Source organism: Bos indicus, chromosome 11, assembly GCF_029378745.1.
Source record: "Bos indicus isolate NIAB-ARS_2022 breed Sahiwal x Tharparkar chromosome 11, NIAB-ARS_B.indTharparkar_mat_pri_1.0, whole genome shotgun sequence".
Classification (NCBI taxonomy): Eukaryota; Metazoa; Chordata; class Mammalia; order Artiodactyla; family Bovidae; genus Bos; species Bos indicus.
The window spans coordinates 91,962,318-91,985,483 of NC_091770.1; the positions used below are offsets into that span (position 1 = coordinate 91,962,318).

The window sequence follows — 23,166 nt, forward strand, 5'->3', positions numbered from 1 at the left end:
TTATATTGCTGTGTTTGGGGTGGCCTTTCCATATTCTGGCAGTTTGTGGAGTTCTCTTTATTGTGGAGTTTCCTTGCTGTGCGTGGAGTTGGACGGGTGGCTTGTCAAGGTTTCCTGATTAGGGAAGCTTGTGTCGGTGTTCTGGTGGGTGGAGCTGGATTTCTTATCTCGGGAGTGCATTGAAGTGTCCAGTAATGAATTATGAGATGCCAATGGGTTTGGAGTGACTTTGGGCAGCCTGTATATTGAAGCTCAGGGCTATGTTTCTGTGTTGCTGGATAATTTGCATGGTATGTCTTGTTCTGGAGCTTGTTGGCCCTTGGGTGGTGCTTGGTTTCAGTGTAGGTATGGAGGCATTTGATGAGCTTCTATCAATTAATGCTCCCTGAAGTCAGGAGTTCTCTGGTGTTCTCAGGATTTGGACTTAAGCCTCCTGCCTCTGGTTTTCAGTCATATTCTTACAGTAACCTCAAAACTTCTCCATCTATACAGCACCAATGATAAAACATCTAGGTTAATGATGAAAAGTTTCTCCACAGTGAGAAACACCTGGAGAGGTACACAGAGTTACATGGAGAAGAGAAGAAGGAGGGAAATAGAGGTGACCAGGAGGAGAAGAGGGGGAATCAAAAGAGGCAAGAGCAAGCTAGCCAGTAATCACTTCTCTATGTGCTCTCCACAGTCTGGATCACTCAGAGATGTTCACATAGTTACACAGAGAAGAGAATAAGGAGGAAGGAGACAGAGGTGACCAGGAAGTTAAAAGGGGGAATCAAAAGGAGAGAGACAGATCCAGCCAGTAATCAGTTCCCTAAGTGTTCTCCACAGTCCAGAACACACAAAGAGATTCACAGAGTTGGGTAGAGAAGAGAAGTGGGAGGGAGGAGATAGAGGCGACCTGGTGGAGAAAAAGGAGAGTCCAAAGGGGGAGAGAGCAGTCAAGCCAGTAATCTCACTCCCAAGTAAAAATGGGTACTGAAGATTGGGTTCTTAAAAGTACAAAATTGCTAACAAATACCAAAAAGCAAAGATTAAAAATCTAGGGTAGAGGTTGGATTCTCAAAAATACAATATTAAAGAAATTTTTTTTTAAGTTACAAAAATTATAAAAAATATATATATGAAGTTGGCTTTAAAAAATAGGGTCTTTTTTTGCAAAGTAATAGGTTATAAAAATGAAAATTAAAGGAGTAATAGAGGACTTAAAAATAAAAAAAATTAATTTAAAGAATGATAATAGTAAAAATATATCTAGGACTTTCTCTGGCGTTGTTGTGGACAGTGTGGGGTCAGTTCATTTTCAGATAGTTCCTTGATCTGGCTTATACTTCCCAAGATCTATAGGCCCCTTTCTATGTAGTAGGTGCTAACTACAGGGTTTTAATCTATTGCACCTGTCACTTCCAGGGTGGTTCCCTCTGTTTTAACTTCTTCTGTTTGCTGGTCTCTTCGGAGTCTAATTTCTGCCCTGACCCAAGGGGGCGGTGGTGGACACTTTTTAAGGCTCACTTGTTCAGTCGTGCTGTGGGGAGGGAGGGACGCTGCAAACAAATAACACTGGCATGTGCTCGCAGTGTCTCGGCCACACTGGGTTTGCCCCCGCTCACGGCGTGTGTGCTTTCCCTGTCTGTATTGCTTAGGCTCTAGGTTGCTCTGCAGGGAACTGTCTGAGGCAGGCCCTGGGCTGCATGCACCTCCCAGGTCTAAGCCGCTCAGGTTCAGGTACTCAGGTAGTCCTCAGAGGCGCAGACTTGGTTGGGCCTGCATTTTGTGCCCTTCCCAGGTCTGAACCACTCAGGTGACCAGGTGTTTGGCGAGCACAGTCGCTGCGACTTATCACCTCCCCCATCCCTGCCGCTCGGTTTTCTGGGTGTACAACTGACGCACCTTCTCAGGGGAATGTCAACCATCCAGAATCCCAAGAAGTCTTGGTTAGCAACCAAGCCTACATGCAGTGTGGTAGACGATGCCTCTCTGGGGCCGTGATTGCCCTCTTCTGGCTTGGACTGCCCTCGCCTGCCTGTCTCTGGCAGGGGATGGGCTGGTCAGCAGCCGGCTAGCTCTGGTCAGTCCTTTGTTAGCTGTGAGCAGGCCTGGCAGTGTTTTAGTTTAGGGCTTTTCGCCGGATAGCTATCCCACAGTCTGGTTTATTAGTTAGTTCCCTCAGATTGCCCTCCGGGCATTCAGACCCAGTCTGCACTCTAAGCGATGCAGCCCTCGCCTCCCTGCCCACCCCCGCTTGCTAGTGGCGGAAGCAGGCGTCTGCGCTGCTTCTCCGCTGGGAGTTACCATTGGGCATGTAATCTGTGGGGCTTAATTATTTATTTATTTTTCCTCCCAGTTGTGTTGCCCTCTGAGGTTCCAAGGCTTGCCACAGACTCACCAGTGAGAGTGTTTCCTGGTGTTTGGAAACTTCTCTCTTTTTTAAGACTCCCTTCCCTGAACGGATCTCCATCCCTACCTCTTTTGTCTCTCTTTTTATCTTTTATATTTTTTCCTACCTCCTTTTGAAGACAATGGGCTGCTTTTCTGGGTGCCTGATGTCCTCTGCCAGCATTCAGAAGTTGTTTTGTGGAATTTACTCAGCATTCAAATGTTCTTTTGATGAATTTGTGGGGGAGAAAGTGGTCTCCCCGTCCTATTCCTCTGCCATCTTAGGACCGCCCCCCCAAGTGATAGATTTTCAAAAGGAGAATATAGGAAGAGTTTCAATTTTCTCTCTATATTTAAAATTTCCTTATTAGTTTTTACAACAGATAGCTTTGTAGTTTTAAAACACATTTTGAACTTATGGCTGCAGGTGGGAAGGAAGGGCAGAAGGGATAGTTAGGGAATTTGGGATGGACGTGTACACTCTGTTATATTAAACATAGATAACCAACAATGACCTACTGTACAGCACATGGAACTTTGCTCAATGTTATGTGGGAGCCTGGATGGGAGGGGAGTTTAGGAGAGAATGGATACATCTATTTGTACGACTGAGTCCCTTCACCGTTCACCTGAAACGATCACAACATTGTTAATAGGCTACACCCCAATACAAACTAAAAAGTTAAAAAGAAAAAAAAAAACACAGTTTTGAATAACCCAGTTTTCTAAGTAACTGTCTGCCCATCTGGTGGCAGCTTTAATGTCCTCAAAATTTTACATAGAGAGTAGATTAGTATAGTTGCACCAATTTCCCTTATCCATACCCCTAGATTATCCCTTTCCTTAAGCAATATAAGAAATATATATCTAGCTGGATCCGTGGAAATATTTCAGATTTTATTTTCTCCTGAAAGATTCTATTTTGTCCAATGTGATCCAAAAATATACTTCCTCAAAATTCACACAAGATATGAGAACACTATATTTCCATCTGATGTCAATATATTCATTCTGTTACTGCTATATCCTATGTTATATGATTTAAGAAGAAAGGTGATGAAAAGTATGACTATAACTGTGTTGGTGAGTTTGTCATTCTATTAGTGATTATTTTTATGGTGCTAAAATTTGTCAAGTACTAATTTTTTAAAGACAAGACAAAATGATGCTTTTAAATTCAGCAACACAAAGGAAGGACTATAAAATTACACTGACTGTCTAAGAAAGTCATAATTTTTAATAGCCCAAAAGATTTTGAAAGTGGTACGCTCAATTCTATTAGGACCAAGATGATCCCAGCAGTATTCTGGTGACAAGATTTTAGTGGGTTTATGGAGGAAAAAATACTTGTTCAAGTGACTTTCATCATGCCACACTGCCTCAATGTTATTTTTCTTGTCGTTCATGATTCCTCTGAAGCACTCCTTAGCAATATTGAGAACCTGAATGGGAGTACCGCCAAATACAGCAGCATGGTAATAAAAGTCCCCCTTACCAATAGGTATATATGCTTCTGATAACTGACTCCTCTCATAAGGTAACTCTGTAAGACTTGCCTTATACCAATGAGCATGTAACTGACCTACAGACTCCCCCAGAGTCTCCAGTCCATATTTTTTTACAAAGATTTGATCCACATCCATGCAGAAGAGGAAGTCAACTTCATATTGGATGTGATCCACAACATGTTCACTGATGGTCTTCATGCGCATCATACTGATGTCTTGCCATCTCTTCTCTTTCTTTATTTCAAAAACTTTCAGCGTTCGGAGGGGAGACAGCTGTACCCAAGGCACCTTAGAGAAGTTATCTGTCAGGATGTAAATGATGACTTTCTGGTCAACCATAAAATATTTATCAGCTGATGCTATAAATGTGTGCAAATAGTGGTCAATGTATCTGTGAAGTAAATAAGAAGCAATTAAGTTCATCTTCTTGTATGTTAGTGAAACACATACTATTTAAATTACACTTACTGTAGTTTTATCAAAAAATGCTACTAAGGAACCAAACATTAGATATGCTTCTTGAGTTGTATTTAAGTAGTGTAAAAGTGAAATTGTCTGCCTTTCCTCTACATGGTGAGGTTTTATGGATCATAGGAGAAAAGAGGAATTTCTCATGGGAGGGAATGAAACTTGGTGAGATCAGAAAACTGAACCGTGCCCAGCACAAAACAAAAGCCTGAATTTTCATGGTTATCAGAGCAGCTGGGACTTGCTTTAGAGGCTGTAGGCAAGAAAGGTCATAGGTCATTGCAAGAGCAGTTATTGATGCCTGTGGCTTACTTAGAGTAGTTAGTTTTGCATAAAAAGTCAGAGGTGACATGCTTTGTGCCCACTGTCAGCACTGCGGTTATTATTTTGCCCTATGCCCTTTAATATGGTGCTAAGATTGCTGGGCTGAAGGCAAACCTTCTCATTTCCAATCTCTCCAGCCAATTAAGGATTCTTATAGTAAAAAATAGGCTCAGGTAAATTCAAAAAAGGAAAGGTAATATATGTAACTTGTTCAAATGAGCTTACATGGTCATTAGAAATAAGTTCTGTATATTGGTCAGAGTCTTAAGAAATACAACAGATGGAGTCAGGAGAAAACTCTAGTTTGGAGTATCTAAAATTATTAGGTACATTATGAAAAAATATCACTTAAAATATTATATTGAGCTGGAAGCTAGCAACTCAAATCCAAAGTCCATATTTATCCATATTTCTTTTATGGTTAGTGCTTTTGTGTCATACTTTAGGAATCTTTGCCCCCTCAAAGTAGTGAAAATACTCTCCTATATATTTTTATAGTAGCTTTATTGTTTTATCTTTCATATTTAAGCCTATTATCGATTTGAGTTAAATTTTGTGTATGATGTGATATGGGGCTGTTTTGTGTCAGTCTCCACCTATTGACAGTGATGTTATCGGCTAGGAGTGCCTGGGGGCACTCACTGGAGTCCCTACTACTTGTGGTAAGACATCCCTACTTCCCACCAGACATCACCAGAGCCTACATTATGGCTGGACCAGTCTTTGTCATTCTTATTATAATCTCAAGGAGCACCTCAACAACAACCATAGGGAACTTTGAGAAAATAAGCTTTATTAATCACAAATCCTAGAGGATACGTGGCATGCCTGGGGCCACACAGTGAGGTCACAAGTTAGAAGTGGTGGGAGAGAGAGAAAGAGAGAAACACAAAGCACCTAGGGTTCTGCCTTTACTGGGTTGAGGGTGGGGTGCCTAGGGTTTTGCAAGTTCACTCTATTGATAAGTTTTAAACGTAAAAGCGGAAGTTAAAGCAAGGGAGGGGGAAAAACGGGGTCATGCAAGTGGTCATTTATGTAGATCAGATCACTCAGGACTTTCTAAAAGGAAGATTTCATGGGTATGGTGACTTGGCTCTTTATCTAGTTGTTTAGCTAGTAAGCAATATTTTTATTTGAGATGGATGTCTTTAAAGTGGATATCTCAGGGGATTCCCTGGTGGTCCAGTGGTTATGACTCTGCCCTTTTATGGCACAGGGCCCAAGTTTTCTCCCTGGTCAGGGAACTAAGATCCCACAAGCTGTACAATGTGGCCAATGAATAAATAAATAAAATGGATGTCTCAGCAATCAATCAAAAGCTTAATATCAGGCATGTACAATTAAAAAAAAAACTTACTGTCACTACAATGGCAAACATTTTTTCCCCCAATTTTTAAAATGTTTTCTATGTTGGAATGCTATTAGACTTACTATGCTGGATCTTAGCAAGGCCTGCTTCCCAGTTGGTGCTAGTGGTAAAGAACCTGCCTGCCAATACAGGAGACTTAAGAGATGTTGGTTCAGTCCCTAGATTGGGAAGATCCCCCGGAGAAAGAAATGGCAACCCACTCCAGTATTCTTGCCTGGAAAATCCCATGGACAGAGGAACCTGGCAGGCTACAGTCTATAGGGTCGCAAAGAGTCAGACACAACTGAAGCTTAGCATAGCATTAGATTTACAGAAAAGTTGCAGATATATTACAGAGTTCCCACATATGCTCTACCCACCTTCCCCTAATAGTAATATATAACCATAGTACATTTGTCAAAACTAGGAAATTATCAGTGGTAAAATACTATTAGCTAATCCACAGATTTTATGTGATTTTCATCAGCTTCTTCCCTAATGACCTTTTCAGTTTCCAGGATCCAATCCAGAACACACACTGCATTCAGTCACTAGTCTCTTCTAGTCTCCCTAGTCTCTTCCACTCTGTCAATTTCTCTTCTTTTTGGTCATGACCCTGACCATGTATTTTGTAAAATGGCCTTCAGTTTGTGTTTCTCTGATTTTTTTCTTAGGTGAAGTTAATTTTAAGCAGTCAGACTTATCAGTATTTTCCTTTATGATTAGTAGTTTCCATGTCTTGATTAATAAATCCTTTTCTATCTTGAGTTCATGAGATATAGTTTTTCTTTTAACTACTGGTCTTCAAACTACCTAGTAATTGATGTTTGTATGTTTGTACATGATATGCTATAGAGGTACAATTTCAGGTTTCCTGTGTTGACATTTTCTCCAACATCATTTATGGAAGTCTTTCCCTACAGGTCTACAGTGCTATTGTCAATAAATAGAAAGTCTTTAAAATTTGTATGGCATTTTTCCATTTTATTTTATTGGCTTAATTGTTCATTCCTGTAGCAGATATTCATGTTGAAAATTTCCATATAGATACTTTAAATCTATCCTCCTAGTTTCAGTCCAATCTATACTCCTAATTTCAGAGGAAATTGATGCTATTTATTCCTGAGCTTTCAGAGGTTCTTTAAAACAGAGTGGGGGTTTCATGGTGAGGTTACTGAGGCTGTGGTTTCAGTGCCCCTTCCCTTATACAGTACACCCTTCCAAGACCCTGTATTCTATTCAGGAGGGTGTAGGAAGGAACCAGAAACTCCATCTGTGTCCTGAAGGTAGAAGCACTGCCCCGAATGGGGTCACTCCCCAGGATCTTGTTACAGATGCTGGGGCAGCAACTTGAAGAGACCACAGTGAGTCTCGGGAGGAGGTCATGGGAAAGTTCTTCAGTAAGGAGTCTTCCCTTCCTCCTCCCTTTCTTCCTCTTTCTGTGTTCTTTTTATTAAACAATAAATTACTATCAATATTTAATAGCAAGTTGCTATAAAGCTGATAACTTTATCATTTTAATGAGTGATAAGTATTGTTCAACTTAATACTTTTTTTTTGGTATGATTTTGATATCAAGGCAGAATTTGCTTCATAAAATGATTTGGGATGTGTTCCTGTCTAGTCTCTTTTCTGAAAAAGATTGTGTAGAATTGATGTTAATTTTTCTTTAAGTATTCGGTAGAATTCTCTGATGAAACTATCTGCGCCTGAGGACTTTGAAAGTTGAAAGTACTTTCTTTGTGACCCCATGGACTATATCTAGTCCATGGAATTCTCCAGGCCAGAATACTGAAGTGAGTAGCTGTTCCCTTCTCGAGGGGACTGTCCTAACCCAGGGATCGAACCCAGGTCTTCTGCATTGCAAGCAGATTCTTTACTAGCTGAGCCACCAGCTAGCAAAATTTTTTAAATTATGAATTCTATTTCCTCAATAGATACAGGGTTATTCAAATGATCTGTTTCATGTTGGGTGAATTGTTGTTGTTTGTACTTTTTAAGGTCCATGTCCTCTAAATTGTCAGATATGTAGAGAATGTTATCGTGGTTCCTGATTATCCTTTTAAAGTCTACAAGGTCTGAGATGATATATCCTGTTTCTTTCCTGACATTTGTAATTTGCATTAATTTTTTTTTCTTGGCTAGTCTTCCTGGGTGATTATGGATTTTATTGGGGTTTTTTTTCCCCCAAAGAACCACATTTTTGTTTCATTGATTTTTCTCTAAGACTTTTCTGTTTTCAATTTCATGGATTTCTGCTCTCACCTTTATTACTCCCTTATTTCTGCTTTCTTTGGTTTTATTTTTTTCTATTTTTTCTAAATTCTTGAGGTATATTATTGATAATCTCGCATTTTCTAAAATAAAACACTTGAATATAAAGGTCATTCAGCAATACCTACCTTCCCACAGCAAACACAGTTAACCCCACAGTAATTTTATGATTTGCGTAATAATTTTCCAGCACCACTTCATCATAAGTGCCATGCCACACAACTGGAGCTGCCCAACTGGTAGTTGTTATGTTTGAGTGATTTATGGCACTGTAAGGAAGATATAAGAATTATGAGCAAAATACTTTTAATAAAATTGTAGTAGATATTGCTAATGTATAAAGCCTATGTCTGATTGCAGTATTTCCTTATTTCTAACCCAGAGCCTTGATGGCACGATAAACTGAAGAAATAGTTTATCAGAAATGGCTCAGTTCAGTTCAGTTCAGTCACTCAGTCATGTCCAACTCTTTGCAACCCCATGAACCACAGCACACCAGACCTCCCTGTCCATCACCAACTCCCGGAGTTCACCCAAAGTCATGTCCATTGAGTCAGTGATGCCATCCAACCATATTATCCTCTGTCATCCCCTTCTCCTTCTGCCCTCAGTCTTTTCCAGCATCAGGGTCTTTTCAAATGAGTTAGCTCTTTGCATCAGGCAGCCAAAGTATTGGAGTTTCAACTTCAACATCAGTCCTTCCAATGAACACCCAGGACTGATCTCCTTTAGGATGGACTGGTTGGATCTCTGTGCAGTCCAAGGGACTTGCAAGAGTCTTCTCCAACACCACAGTTCAAAAGCATCAATTCTTCGGTGCTCAGCTTTCTTCACAGTCCAACTCTCACATCCATACATGACTACTGGAAAAACCATAGCCTTGACTAGACGGACCTATGTTGACAAAGTAATGTCTCTGCTTTTTAATATGCTGTCTAAGTTGGTCATAACTTTCCTTCCAAGGGGTAAGCATCTTTTAATTTCATGGCTGCATCATTAGGGTGAGATGATTACAAAAGTACATGTACTGATTATATTATTGTTCCAAGATCTTTGAGGATGCATAGTTGAAATGTCACCCAAAGCCCAAAGTAACAATTTCTCTTACAGTTGGACAAGATCTACCGTCTTAAGCTATGGACACTGATTCTTTTCAGAAGCAATATTTTAAAAAACGAACTTCCCAGTTTTCATAATCTGAAATTCTGCCAGTGTAAACATTGCTGCATACTGTCAGAATCAACTTTGTCAGAACTTTGGAAGATAGCCAAAGATTTAGAGCAACCAAGCAAAAGTTATCTCAAAAAGAAAAAAAAAAAAAAGACTCAATATGGTAGGACTAGAAAACCTTTGAGGTATTCTAACCCAGCCTTGCACCAATGCTCTTCCTAGTATAACAATGGCATTGAAAAGACAAAACCATGTTATGTTCTCAGTGTGGGTATCTGACTCAGAGAGTAGAAGAGTGAATCTAATTCCCAGCGATTGTGTTTATCTGTTTAAGCTACCTGAGAGTTCCTTGAAGGATTGACTCATAGTGCTTTTTTTCTTGTACTTAACATTCTCTAAGAATTGAATGGGAGGGTATTCCTTGAAAAAAAGTTGTAAAAGAACAAGCCCCTTTCACCTGAGTCAAAAGATTTCAGTTAAACACTATATATGCTGAAAGCCTGGGGAGGAAACATTTGAAAGACAGTTCTTTGGGAAGTAAGGGCTTTGACAAGATCCCATGGGTCAATCAGACACACACAGAACAAGGAACTGAGAAATCCATGCACATGTTCAGGGCAGAACGAATGTTCAGAAAAGACCTGTGAAGAGCCTAGGCTTTTACCTCTGACTGGTATTTAGGCTCAGGGCACACAAGAAGTGAAAGCTAAGGCAGAGTTACAAGCAACTGGGCTGTGTTGAAGAGGGGCCCAAACACAGAGCCAGTCTTTAAAGAATGTAAGCATCTTCTTCTCTGTGTTTTGCTTTCCTTTGTTTTCTGTTTTTTTCTTCTTCTCCTTCTCCTCCTCCTCCTCCTTAATTTCCTTTTCCTCCTCCTTCTGCCCTCTAACACCTCTATCTCTCAGGTTTTAGGCACTTTAAGGAAATCTCTGTCAAACAACTCACTGGCTACAACCTAAGAGTAGCTCAGAGACTTCTGAGACCAAACCAGACAAAGAATACAGTCTTTAAAAAAAATAGTTTAGAAAAGCCACTAAACAAACAACCATAAAAAAAGAAAGATCTCATATTAATAACCTCACCTTCCACCTTAAGGGGAAAGGAGGGAAAACTAGAAAAAAAGGGAAAAACAAAACCAAACAAACAACCAATAGCAAATAAGAACAACAAACTCTGAGGAGGCAAAAGTATCTGATTTCCAGAGAAAATATAATACTCAAAATGTCTAGTTTTTAACCAAAATTTAAGAGTTATCCAAATAAAGAAGAATGCACAGCCCATTCACAAGAAAACAAATAAATGAGAACTGTCCAGGCATTGACTGAGTTTTTCTAAAAAGACTTTAAATCAACCATTTAAAATATGCTTAAAGTGCTAAAGGAAGCCATGGGCAAAGAACTAAAGGAAACCAGAAGAACATTGTCTTAACAAATAGAGAATATTAATAAAGATACAAATTATAAAAAACAAATGAAATAGAAATACTGAAGTTGAGACGTGTATAGCTGAAAGGAAAAAATTCACTTTAGGATGTCAACAGAAGATTTGAGCAGGCAAAAGAATGAATCAGACACACACAGAACACTTTATCTAACAACAGAATGCCTGTCCTTCTCAAATACACATGCAATATTCTCCAGGATAAATCTCACGTTAGAACATAAGACAAATCTCAATAACCTTAAAGTGACTGGAAACATACAAACTATCTTTTCCAATGATAATGGAATGAAATTAGAAATCAGTAACAGAAATGAGTCTAGAACATTCATAAACACCTGGAAATTAAACAACCCACCTAGACAACCAATGAGCCAAAGGAAAAAAATCATAAGGGAAAAAAAAAACAAAAACAAAAAACTCCAAAATCATGAGGAAATTAGAAAATAAATTGAGATCAATAAAAATGAAGATACACACATGCTAAAACTTACGGGAGACAGTGAAAATCAGTACTCAGAAGGAAATGTATAGCTGTAAACATCCATGTTTTAAAAAAGAAAGATCTCATATTAATAACCTCACGTTCTACCTTAAGGGGAATAAAGGGGAAGACTGGAAAAAAGAGGGAAAAACAAAGCCAACAGAAAGAAGAAATAATAAAGACTTGAGTAGAGAGAACTGAATAGAGAAAAAAATGATGGAATGAAACCAAAAGCCGATTCTTTGCAAAGATAAATGAAATTGGCATACCTTTAATTAAACTGACCAGGAAAAAATCAGAGATGACTCAAATTATTAAAATCAAGAACGGAAATGGGGACATTATTATAGACCTTATAGATGAAATGGATAAATTTCTAGAAATACACAAACTACTAAAACTGGTTCAAGAAGAACTAGAAAAACTTATAGACCTATAACAAGTAAAGGTAATTGAAAATCTGCTAACAAAGAAACCCCAGGATCAGATGATTTACCTGCTGAATTCTACCAAACACTTAAAGAATTAACACCAATTAGATTTTCAAAGTCTTCCAAAGAAATAGAACTTTCTAACTCATTCTATGAGGCCAATATTACTTTGATGCCAAAGCCAGACAAAGACATCTCAAGATCAACATCATTAGTCATTAGAGAAATGTAAATCAGAACTATAATAAGATATTTCACACACACTAGAATGGCCCTAACATAAGCAAAAACAAACACACACACCCAGAAAAACAAAAAATAGCAAGTGTTGGAAAGGATGCAGAGAAATTGAAACACTCATACATTGTCAATGGGAACATAAAATGATGTAACTATATGGAAAAGAGTTTGGTGGTTTCTCAAAAAGTTTAACTTAGGATTACCATATACCCAGTAAACCCACTTATAGATATATACCCAAGGGAACTGAAAGTATGATTTCAAATTAAAACTTGTACATGAATGTTTATAGCACCATTACTTACAATAGCCCCAAAGTGGAAACAACCTAATATCCATTTACTGGTGAATGGATGTGTGGTATATCCATACCATGGAATATTATTCAGCTACGAAAAGGAATGGAATACTGATAGATGCTACAATATAGATGAACCTTGAAAACATGCAAAGTGAAAGAAGTCAGACATTAAAAAAAATAACAAAACATACTATGCTCCCGTCATAGGAAATGTCCAGAATAGGCAAGTCCAGAGAGATAGAAAGCAGATTAGTGTTTGTCAAGGAGCGGGGAATGAGAAGTTACTTCTTAATGGGCAGAGATTCCTTTTTGCTATAATGAAGATATTCTGGAATTTGACAGCTAGAGCTATACATTTTTAAAAGACTTATTTACTTAAATTTTTGGTTCTGTTAGGTCGTGGATGCTGCACAGGCTTTTCTCTAGTTATGGTGAGCAGGGGCTACTCTTCACCGTGGCGCACGGCCTTCTCATTGAAGTGGCTTCCTCTGCTGTGGAGCACAGGCTGTAGGCTCTGCGGGCTTCAGAAGTTGCAGCATGCGGGCTCAGTAGTTACGGCCCACGGGCTTAGCTGCTCTGCAGCATGTGGAGTCTTTGTGCACCAGGGATTAAAAAGTTCCCTTGCATTGCAAGACATATTCTTAACTACTGGACCACCGGGAAAGCCCCAAATTGTACATTTTCAAACAATTAAAATAGTGACTTTTATATTATGTCTATTCAAATCTATAAGAAAAAGACAATCCATTGTGTGGGATAAAGAGAAGAGATATAAACAGGCAGTTTACAAAAGTGAATGTCCAAGTGGCCAATATTCATATGAAAATGTGTTCGGCTTTAATGATCATCAATGAAAAAAATGAAAAATGCAATAGGAGTTGACATGCAGCAAGAGAAAGATTCTATTAGCTGTTTCAGAGCTTGTTGTGGACTGAATGTCTCCTCCAGATTCATGTGTTGAAGGTGTAACCCCAGTCTGAATATTTGGAAATAGGGCCTTTAGAGAGGTAATTAAGGTTAAACGGGACTTCCCCAGTGGCTCAGCTGGTAAAGAGCCTGCCTACAATGCAAGAGGTCCGGGTTTGATACCTGGGTCGGAAAGATCCCCTGGAGAAGAGAATGACAACCCACTCCAGTATTCTTTCCTGGAGAATTCCATGTGTAGAGGAGCCTGGTGGGCTACAGTCCATGGAATTGCAAAGAGTCAGACACGACTGAGCAACTAACAGGTTAAGGTTAAACGAGGTCATAAAGACGGGGCCAAAGCCAAAAGGGCTGGTGTCCTTTTAAGAAGAGTAAGAGACACCAGGGATGTGTACACAGAGAAAAAGCCCTGTGAGGACACAGCAAGGAGACAGGCAGCTGCCAGTCAAGAAGAGAAACCTCAAAAGAAACCAAACTTGCCAACACCTTGATCTTCTATTTCCAGCCTTCTGAAATGGGAGAAAATAAATCTCTGCTGTTTAAACACCGCCCCCCACCCCCCACCCCCACCAAAAAAAAAGGAATGGCGATCGAAACTTAAAAGTAGCCTACTGCAACCAGTCCATTCTAAAGGAGATCAGCCCTGGGATTTCCTTGGAAGGAATGATGCTAAAGCTGAAACTCCAGTACTTTGGCCACCTCATGCGAAGAGTTGACTCATTGGAAAAGACTCTGATGCTGGGAGGGATTGGGGGCAGGAGGAGAAGGGGACGACAGAGGATGAGACTGCTGGATGGCATCACGGACTCGATGGACGTGAGTCTCAGTGAACTCCGGGAGTTGGTGATGGACAGGGAGGCCTGGCGTGCTGCGATTCATGGGGTCACAAAGAGTTGGACACGACTGATCGACTGAACTGAACTGAACTGAACTGATTTGGAATCTACTTAAATGATTATGTGGTTTTGTCCTTTTTTCACCTGTTGTGATTGATCAGTACCTTGAATTATGAGGCTATAACTTACCTGTCTTATTAGGGGGATGCTGTATCAGTTATTAAGCTATTGTCTTTCATAGTTAAACCCACCACAGTATACCCTGCTTTATTATTTTGAGCTGGGACACTGCAAATCATTTCTCCTTTGCCAATGGGCACCCTGTTAGGCTGTACTAATAGAGGGCATTGGAGGGAAATTACAAGTCTGGAGGAAGAAGAAACTTGCTCTTTTCTGTTTCCTGTGGGCTTCTTGTCTACATCCTCTTCCTGCAAGTCCCATTCCAGCAATGCATCTTTACCACAGCAATAGCAGTTCTTTTCCCAAGCAATTGAATCCAACTTTCAGTTTTTGCAACACGTGCGAAACCAGTCTCGCCGTGCTCCTCCTTAGAAGGGCTGGTTCTCTGCCCCAAGAGCCTTCCCTGGAGCTCAGAGGCACCCGCACCAGGTGAGCAGCAGCGGAGTTTAAGCCCTGTGAGATTTGTCTCCAAGTTTTTAAGGTGTAATAATTCCAGTCCCTTCCTTTTGTTTCTTCAGAACCAGGGAAAATAATTACTTCCTGTAGCTGTTACTTCTATGACACCTTAGAGTTGCATTTTCAGTTTTTCAGGTTACCTAGTTAATGACTTTATGGCTATCCATGGGTGCTAAATTGTTTTAGAAATGTCTGACTCTTTGCCACTCCATGGACTGTAGCCTGCCAGGCTCCTCTGGTCATGGGATTCTCCAGGCAAGAATACTGGAGTGTCATGCCCTCCTTCAGGGGATCTTCCCAACCCAGGGATCGAACTGACATCTCTGAGGTCTCCTGCATTGGCAGGTTCTTCCACTAGCATCACCTGGGAAGCCCCTTAATGACTATATGGTAATCAGCAATTCTTTATACTAAAACCTCTGTTTAAATAGCTGGTATGCTTTGTATGATCTGATTAGATCTGACAAATGTAGTGATATTATGGGAGGATGAGTCATGGATCATTATCCAATAACTGGATGTCTCCTTTCAAAGTTTTAATTAAGAAAGGTCCTCAGATCTACAGCATCAAGGTGAAAGACAGGTGCATAGAGTAAGAAGATGGAGTCAGAGAGGCCAGAAGAAAGCTGTTGTATTAAAGCAGGAAGTGCACAGACAGCCCACCCACCTGACTTGGGCTTTGGTTCTCTCATTAGTGAAATGAGAAACAACCAACCGATCTCAAGTGTACCCTTACATTTGTGACTCTCAGTCATTCTAGGATCCTTTGTGTTTCTGTCATCTAAATTCTCACTCATGGAGGACATAGGTCCTAATGCCCATTTCCGGTTGATCTCAGCTACTGCTTATTTGTTAAAATAACCATCAAAGATCCACGTGCTCTCCAACATTTGGAATGCCAGTCACAGTATTGTTGCCATCTGTTAATTTCTATTGAGCAGTCTATGGATTAATCTCATACGTATTAGATTTGGAATTCTTACTTGGGAAAAAACCAGTCTGATAGCTTTAATTCTTCTGTTTGAGTATTCTCAGACCTATTAGGAAAAATAATGCAAAGAGTCACATAATATGTATAGGGTTTGAGATGTATTATCAGATGTAAAATTCAAAATAAGCATGAAGCAGAAAATTAATAATGAACTTTAATGGTTGTGGCATGGAAAAATCATGATTTCCACCCTGAGAGTAATTCTGTGTGCTTCCCAGGAGTCTATCTGTTCCCACAGTTCTCATTCTAATCTTCTAATTCACATAGAAAATGGCAGTCATCAGATGGAAGCTCCCTCAACTTTCTGCAACCTCATCCCCAAATTTACCTGTAGTGACTTCTACCACAATTAAAATATATTCCTATTTTCTACCTAAGGTTAGCCTTAAATATCCTATCTGCTCAGAAGCCCTGATGTGATCATTATCCTCAGAAGGATTTTTATGTTCTCTGTTTGCTCAACTGACAATCTTCCGGGCATTTTTCTGTGGCTTTGAGTTCTTATATATAATGATACTTCTCCCATAAATTTAAGACTAAGTATACCCAACTGTGTTCTGAAGTCTTCTACTTGAATTTGCACAGATGCTACCAAAGGAAGACGTTTAAAGTCATAATCTTTTCCCCAAAGTAGGTCCTCTTTGTATGTTGCCTTAACTCACTGAATCTGCTTGGATTTGCATGGCAGAAACATGAGAGTCATTCTCCACTCAGAGCCCTTCTGAATCCCAACATCAAACCCACCATTAAACCCTGATGGTTTTACTCCCAAAACATCTCAAATGCATCCCTTATCTCCATTCCCTGCTAGCACACGACTTCAGGTCAGCATCATTCCTTGTCTGGGCTGCTACCAAAGCCTGCTCATTGGCCTCACTGTTCACTTTTTAAAAGTTGGTGTACCTTTGAAAAGGTACACAAATGTAAAGAGAACAATATAATGAACCTTCCTTCATATTTCTATCCATGTAATTAGCGATGTGCTGCCCTCTGCTTATCCCTGCATTTTCCCTTTTCAACTGATTCACTGCTCCATTTCCACTCTGCTTCCAATAACATGTTTCTGAAACTCCAATGTTACCAATCATTATTCTATTTAACAATGTCCAGTGGCCTCCCACTGTCCTAAGGATCATGTCCATATTCCTTATAGAGCCACGATATTCTGCATGATCTGACCCTTCACACTGTTCCACCCACCTCTCCTACCTAGCCCCACATCGACAGTTTTTCAGACTCACTGGCCTTTTGTTAGTCCCTTAAACATGTCACAGGTTCCACCAGCTAATTCCCACATAGCATTTAGGTCTCATTTAAATATCCCTTCTTAAGGGGAGTATTCCCTAATCTGCCAGATACATTTAGATTTCTTTTATTAATACTTATTGAATACTTTCCTAAGTATTATCTAATTCAATCCACTCCTAAGAAATAAACTGAAGAACAGCTTTTATTATCTTGTCCATAGTCACATAGTAGGTGAAAAGACCAGCAATTGTTCCTAAGCCCTTGCTTTTCCTCTTTCATAAAAGCTCTATGGCACTCTTGCTAAGACATCCTGGGAGAGCTGATTCTGGGCTGAGATAAGGGGATTAGGCAGCTGTGGAGCTGAGTCATATGTCATGAGATTGTCTTTGTGCCTATGTACACAGATGGGCGTAACTGCAAAGTTGGAATGTGGCTGAGATGTGACATTCTACCAGGCACTGCTTCCATCAGTAACAATGCCTTGGATGATAAGTATTACTATGCTACAGCTGTAGACTCTTGATGCTAAGGAGAGCCAATATTAATAAGAGGATGATTGTTAGGTTGTATTGCACTGAATACAGTTTGGCAGAAAGCATTTTAATCCACTCTTTCTCCCAGCATCTGCTGTAGCAGGCTTTCCTTGAATGTTCCCACCCTTGCTGGGATTTTCCTGCTTTTTTCAGGAGATGGAGAGTTCCAATGCCCTGCTAGCCATGAGAAAACATACTCTGCCTGGTACATGAAAACCTTCTTTATAATTTTCACATACAGCACAGCTCACCCAAGTATGTGGAGTCTTGGTCTTAGTGGGGATGTTGCAATCATGAAACCATGAGAGAGACAAGGACCCTGAAGACAGCAAGCAACACAAAGGAAAGTTGCTTTCACTTCACTGTGTGTGTTCCCGTGAGCACAGGGAGAAGTAAAGGAATATCTTATGATACTGAACCTTGGACAAACTTTGAGGAAGCTTCCTCTCTGCACACACTCTGATGGCATGATTTTTCGGGTGGTATGTGATTAATAACTGGGAGTGTTTTAGCCAATACTCAACTCCCATGTGTTTCCCCAGAGCTTTAAAAGATCCAGGGTTCCTGTAGGCTAGCTTCTGGATTCTGGCTTCTATAACACACTTCCTTTAACCAGGTCTCACTCCTCTATCAGAGATAGCACCCTGCCAGTCTGCTCTTTCTTTGACTACTGGAACTCCGACCTTAAACAAATATCTCCACTCATAAATACCTTAATTTGTAAAACTGCTTTGGTTTGCCCTGCCTATCGGTTTACCCTGCCAAGGACTTGCAGATAGTCCATTGCCCTCCAACTACTTTAGTCAAAGAAGTCATAGCCTATTTGTAGATAAAGACTTACCAGCACTGATACATCCTCTGTAATTTCTTTGTGCTTAGAATAAATGAAAAGCATTGTATTAATTTCAAACTTATATAAAGGGTTTCCACATTTAATATAACTAGAGTTATTTCCCTGGGACTCCCCTGGTGGCTCAGTGGTAAAGGATCTACCTGCAACGCAGGAGACGTAGGTTCAGTCCCTGGGTTGGGAAGATTCCCTGGAGGATGGAATTGGCTACCCACTCCAGTATTCTTGTCTGGAGAATGCCACGGACAGAGAAGCCTGGCGGGCCATAGTCCATGGAGTCGCAAAGTGTAGGACATGACTGAAGCAACTTAGCCAGCAGACAGACATCAGTTCAGTTCAATTGCTCAGTAGTGTCCGAGTCTTTGCGACCCCATGAACCACAGCACACCAGGCCTCCCTGTCCATCACCAACTCCTGGAGTTCACCCAAACTCATGTCCATTGAGTTGGTGATGCCATCCAACCGTCTCATCCTCTGTCGTCCCCTTCTCCTTCTGCCCTCATTCTTTCCTAGCATCAGGGTCTTTTCAAATGAGTCAGCTCTTCTCATCAGGTGGCCAAAGTATTGGAGTTTCAGCTTCAACATCAGTCCTACCAATAAACACCCAGGACTTATATCCCTATAAACCCATTCATTTTATTACCTAATTTTGTTATCTAATATTACCAAATATTTAATGAACATTTAATGTTATATATGAAATATTTGCATGCCCCTCAAATTTGTATGTTGAAGTCCTAACTCCTAAGGTGATGGCATTAGGAGGTATGGCATTAGGAGGTAGGGCCTTTGGGAGGTGATTAGATCATGAGGATGGAGCCCTCATGAATGTGATTGATGTCCTTGGGAAAGAGACCCCGTGGCAGAGACTTTTCTGCTACTGAAGGACACATTGGGAAGATGGCTGTGTATGAACTAGAAAATGTATCCTCAACAGACACCAGATCAGTTGGTGCCTTGATCCTGGACTTATCAACCTCCAGAACTGTGAGAAATTTCTGTAGTTCATAAGCCAATCAGTCTATGGAATTTTGTTAAAGTAGCTTAAATAGACTAAGACACACACTAGATGCCAAATACATTATTGGTTTTAGAGATACAGTAATAAACATGATAAAAATCATTACAATTATGACTGCATGCTACATCAAAAAAAAAAAAAAACAAAGTAATTATTTGAGATACAAATGACAGAGAAGCTTGCTTAATAACATTTAAAAAATGACATTTGTGGGAATTTCCTGATGGTCCAAAGGTTAGGACTCTTCTTTCACTGCCAAAAGCCGTGCAGCACAGCCAAAGAAACCAAGCAAAAGAAAAAATGAAATTTCCTAATTTCCAATGAAATCTCTCTACTTGCTCAAATATGTGGAGGGCAAATACCACACTTAATGTGTGAAGTCACCAATATTAGGAACTTTTTTTTTAATGCCACCCATGTAAAAATGGCCAGTTTACAACATGTACTAACATTACACTGTCATTAATTCCATGGTAACTTCTTGGTAGCTTAACATCGCTTCTCCATGCACATATGGACCTACAGAAATTACATTACCTTTGATCACATTAGAAACAAAGAACTTTTATGCTGAAGACTATGTTTATGCTAATATATTTGGATATAATTGGGTATATTTGGATGATGATTCATTCAGGGGGAGAATTTATCACCCTTCTGAATACACTAGATCCTTTACCAACATGAGATAAAATATCATTAATTTTTTTTAAGTTACCTGAAATGATACATTCTCTGAAAGGTCCACAGAAACAATAAAAATAATAACCCTTGAATTGTTTTCCTTTGGTATCTCATTCTGTCCTGGGAATAAAAAGAAACAGGTAAAACTAGATTAAATAAAGCAGAATGTACACAGAGTATGCTGTGTTGAATCCTGCATCTCCATGACTGAAATTGTAATAAATGAAGTAATAGACATTGGTTGGGGTGGTGTAAGGCACCTCTGATCCTTGGATATCTCCCTGTATGAAAATGTAAAGTCAGTAGAAACACAATTTGAGCTAGCTGCCCAAAGACTTAGGACATTAGCTGGCCTAAGCTGGCCTTAATACAAGAGATCTTAAAACTTATGTCTTTTCTAAAGTACAAAGGGCTTTTCCTACAGAAACGAAAAATATAAAAGCCACTTCCAAGCCTAACTCACAGGGTGGGTGTCAGAGAAAGAGACTGTTATGAAAATACTTAATTGGACTCTAAAAAGTTGTATAGTTATGAAGGAATTATTTTAATTAAACAGTATTATGAAGATCATTCTAAGAAAGGTGATAGGACCAATAACAGCATAAAATATATGCTCTTTCTCGAAAGTATTTGAATATAAAATTGATTCAGATCACTGGCTGGTGGCTAAACTATCATTTTTAGATTATTTATATACTGACCTCAGAATTTGAGCCAGGTTTACAAAACTCCTTTGTAATACTTAATCTAAGGAATATGAAATCCTGTGTGTACAGAAAAGGAACTAGATATGACTCAATTGTTGACATTAAGGACAAACTCTTACCTTTTGTTTCACAATGATTACATAGGAATTTTATACAGCTCTTCTCAGAGACGATGTTTATGGTATAGCGGTTTGGGAATTCATGTAGAGAATCCTAAGAGACTAGACAGTTTTCAGGTAGAACATTTTGAGATCTTTGAAAAATCATGAATCAGATAACCTAGTATTGGTTCTGTGATGCCCTCCAGTTTGTGTGTTTATGATTTCAGTCTCCTGTGATTGATGATGTCATCAAATTCTCTTTTGATGATGAAAGAATTAGACATTGTTACTGTAACAATTTATATGCCAGTAGCTTCTCTTTGTCATTACCAGGGGACTAGCTTTTGTCCAACTAAAAAAAATGACTTAAGTTTCTCTCTCCTTGGGGATTTTTTAAAGGTTCATAATACAGTTTTAACTGGTGTATAATTTAAACAAAGTAAAACATATGCAATGTAAGTGTACAGTTCATTGGATTTGTAACAAATGTACATGTACTTCTTTAAGATATAGAACATCTCCATAACTCCCAAAACATTTCTTGTGCCCCTTGGAGTCACTACCTTCCCACACCCAGGAAACCAGTTTTCTGATTCTATTACCATAGCTGAGCTAGTCCTGCTGTAAAACTTCACATAAATAGAACTATACTGATTCACTTGTTGTATTTGGCTTTTCTCACTCCAAAATTTTGCAACTCACCAATGTTATTGTGTGTATTTCACACCATACAAAAAGTTAATTCAATGTGAATTGCAGATCTAAGCATAAAAGCTAAAGCCACAAGTTTTCTTAAAAAATTATTTATTTTTATTGGAGGCTAATTACTTTACAATATTGTGGTGGTTTTTGCCATACATTGACATGAATCAGCCATGGGTGTACATGTGTCCCCCATCCTGAACCCCGCCTCTCCTCCCTCCCCATTCCATCCCTCAGGGTCATCCCAGTGCACTGGCTTTGAGTGCCCTATTTCATGTATTGAAGTTGGACTGGTGATCTATTTCACATATGGTAATATACATGTTTCAATGCTATTCTCTCAAATCATCCCACCCTCACCTTCTCCCAGAGTCCAAAAGTCTGTTCTTTATATCTGTGTCTCTTTTGCTGTCTCGCATATAGGGTTATTGTTACCATCTTTCTAAATTCCATATATGCATTAATATACTGTATTGGTGTTTTTCTTTCTGAGTTACTTCCCTCTATATAATAGGCTTCAGTTTCATCCACCTCATTAGAACTGATTCAAATGTGTTCTTTTTAATAGCTGAGTAATATTCCATTGTGTATATGTACCACAGATTTCTTATCCATTCATCTGCCGATCGACGTCTAGGTTGCTTCCATGTCCTAGCTATTGTAAACAGTGCTGCGATGAACATTAGGGTACATGTGTCTCTTTCAATTCTGGTTTTTCGGTGTGTATGTGCAGCAGTGGGATTGCTGGGTCATATGGCAGTTCTATTTCCAGTTTTTTAAGCAATCTCCACACTGTTCTCCATAGTGGCTGTACTAGTTTGCATTCCCACCAACAGTGTAAGAGGGTTCCCTTTTCTCCACACCCTCTCCAGCATTTATTGTTTGTAGATTTTTTGATAGTGGCCATTCTAACTGGCGTGAGATGGTACCTCATTGTGGTTTTGATTTGCATTTCTTTGATAATGAGTGATATTGAACATCTTTTCATGTGTTTGTTAGCCATCTGTATGTATTCTTTGGATAAATGTCTGTTTAGTTCTTTGGTCCATTTTTTGATTGGGTCATTTATATTTCTGGTATTGAGCTGCATGAGCTGCTTGTATATTTTTGAGATTAATTCTTTGTCAGTTGCTTCATTTGCTATTTTCTCCCATTCTGAAGGCTGTCTTTTCACCTTGCTTATAGTTTCCTTCGTTGTGCAAAAGCTTTTAAGTTTAATTAGGTCCCATTTGTTTATTTTTGCTTTTATTTCCATTACTCTCAGAGGTGGGTCATACAGGATCCTGCTGTGATTTATGTCAGAGAGTATTTTGCTTTTAGAGAAAAGCATAGGAGAATATCTTTGTAATTTGGGGGTAGATAAATGTCCCTTAGGTGACAGAAAACAACAGCTGAAAAAATGATAAAGTATACTTTATCAAAATTAGAAAATCTCTGGCTCATCATAATATATCATTCAAAAAAAGAATAAGGAAGCCATTATTGTTCACCAATGGTTTACAATTACCTGAAATAATACAACATGATTCAGGGCCTCCCTGGTGGCTCAGATGATAAAGAATCTGCCTGCAA

General features: G+C 39.3%; 1 protein-coding gene across 2 annotated transcripts; it reads right to left on the minus strand.

Annotated features, from left to right (window-relative positions):
• Positions 1-2,736: 2,736 nt before the first annotated feature.
• Positions 2,737-21,599, minus strand: LOC109565812 (N-acetyllactosaminide alpha-1,3-galactosyltransferase-like). 2 transcript variants are annotated; one of them, XM_019969751.2, is made up of 6 exons: positions 20,911-21,591; positions 20,119-20,204; positions 18,371-18,403; positions 15,741-15,794; positions 8,424-8,564; positions 2,756-4,272 (listed from the first exon to the last, which is right to left on the minus strand). In XM_019969751.2, exons 2-6 carry the CDS (start codon positions 20,196-20,198, stop codon positions 3,579-3,581), a joined length of 1,002 nt encoding a protein of 333 aa, XP_019825310.1. In that variant the 5' UTR covers positions 20,199-20,204; positions 20,911-21,591; the 3' UTR covers positions 2,756-3,578. The 2 variants fall into 2 exon arrangements, with proteins under 2 accessions (XP_070655287.1, XP_019825310.1); XM_070799186.1 differs by lacking the exons at positions 15,741-15,794; positions 18,371-18,403 and having other exon boundaries at positions 2,737-4,272; positions 20,911-21,599.
• Positions 21,600-23,166: the final 1,567 nt, after the last annotated feature.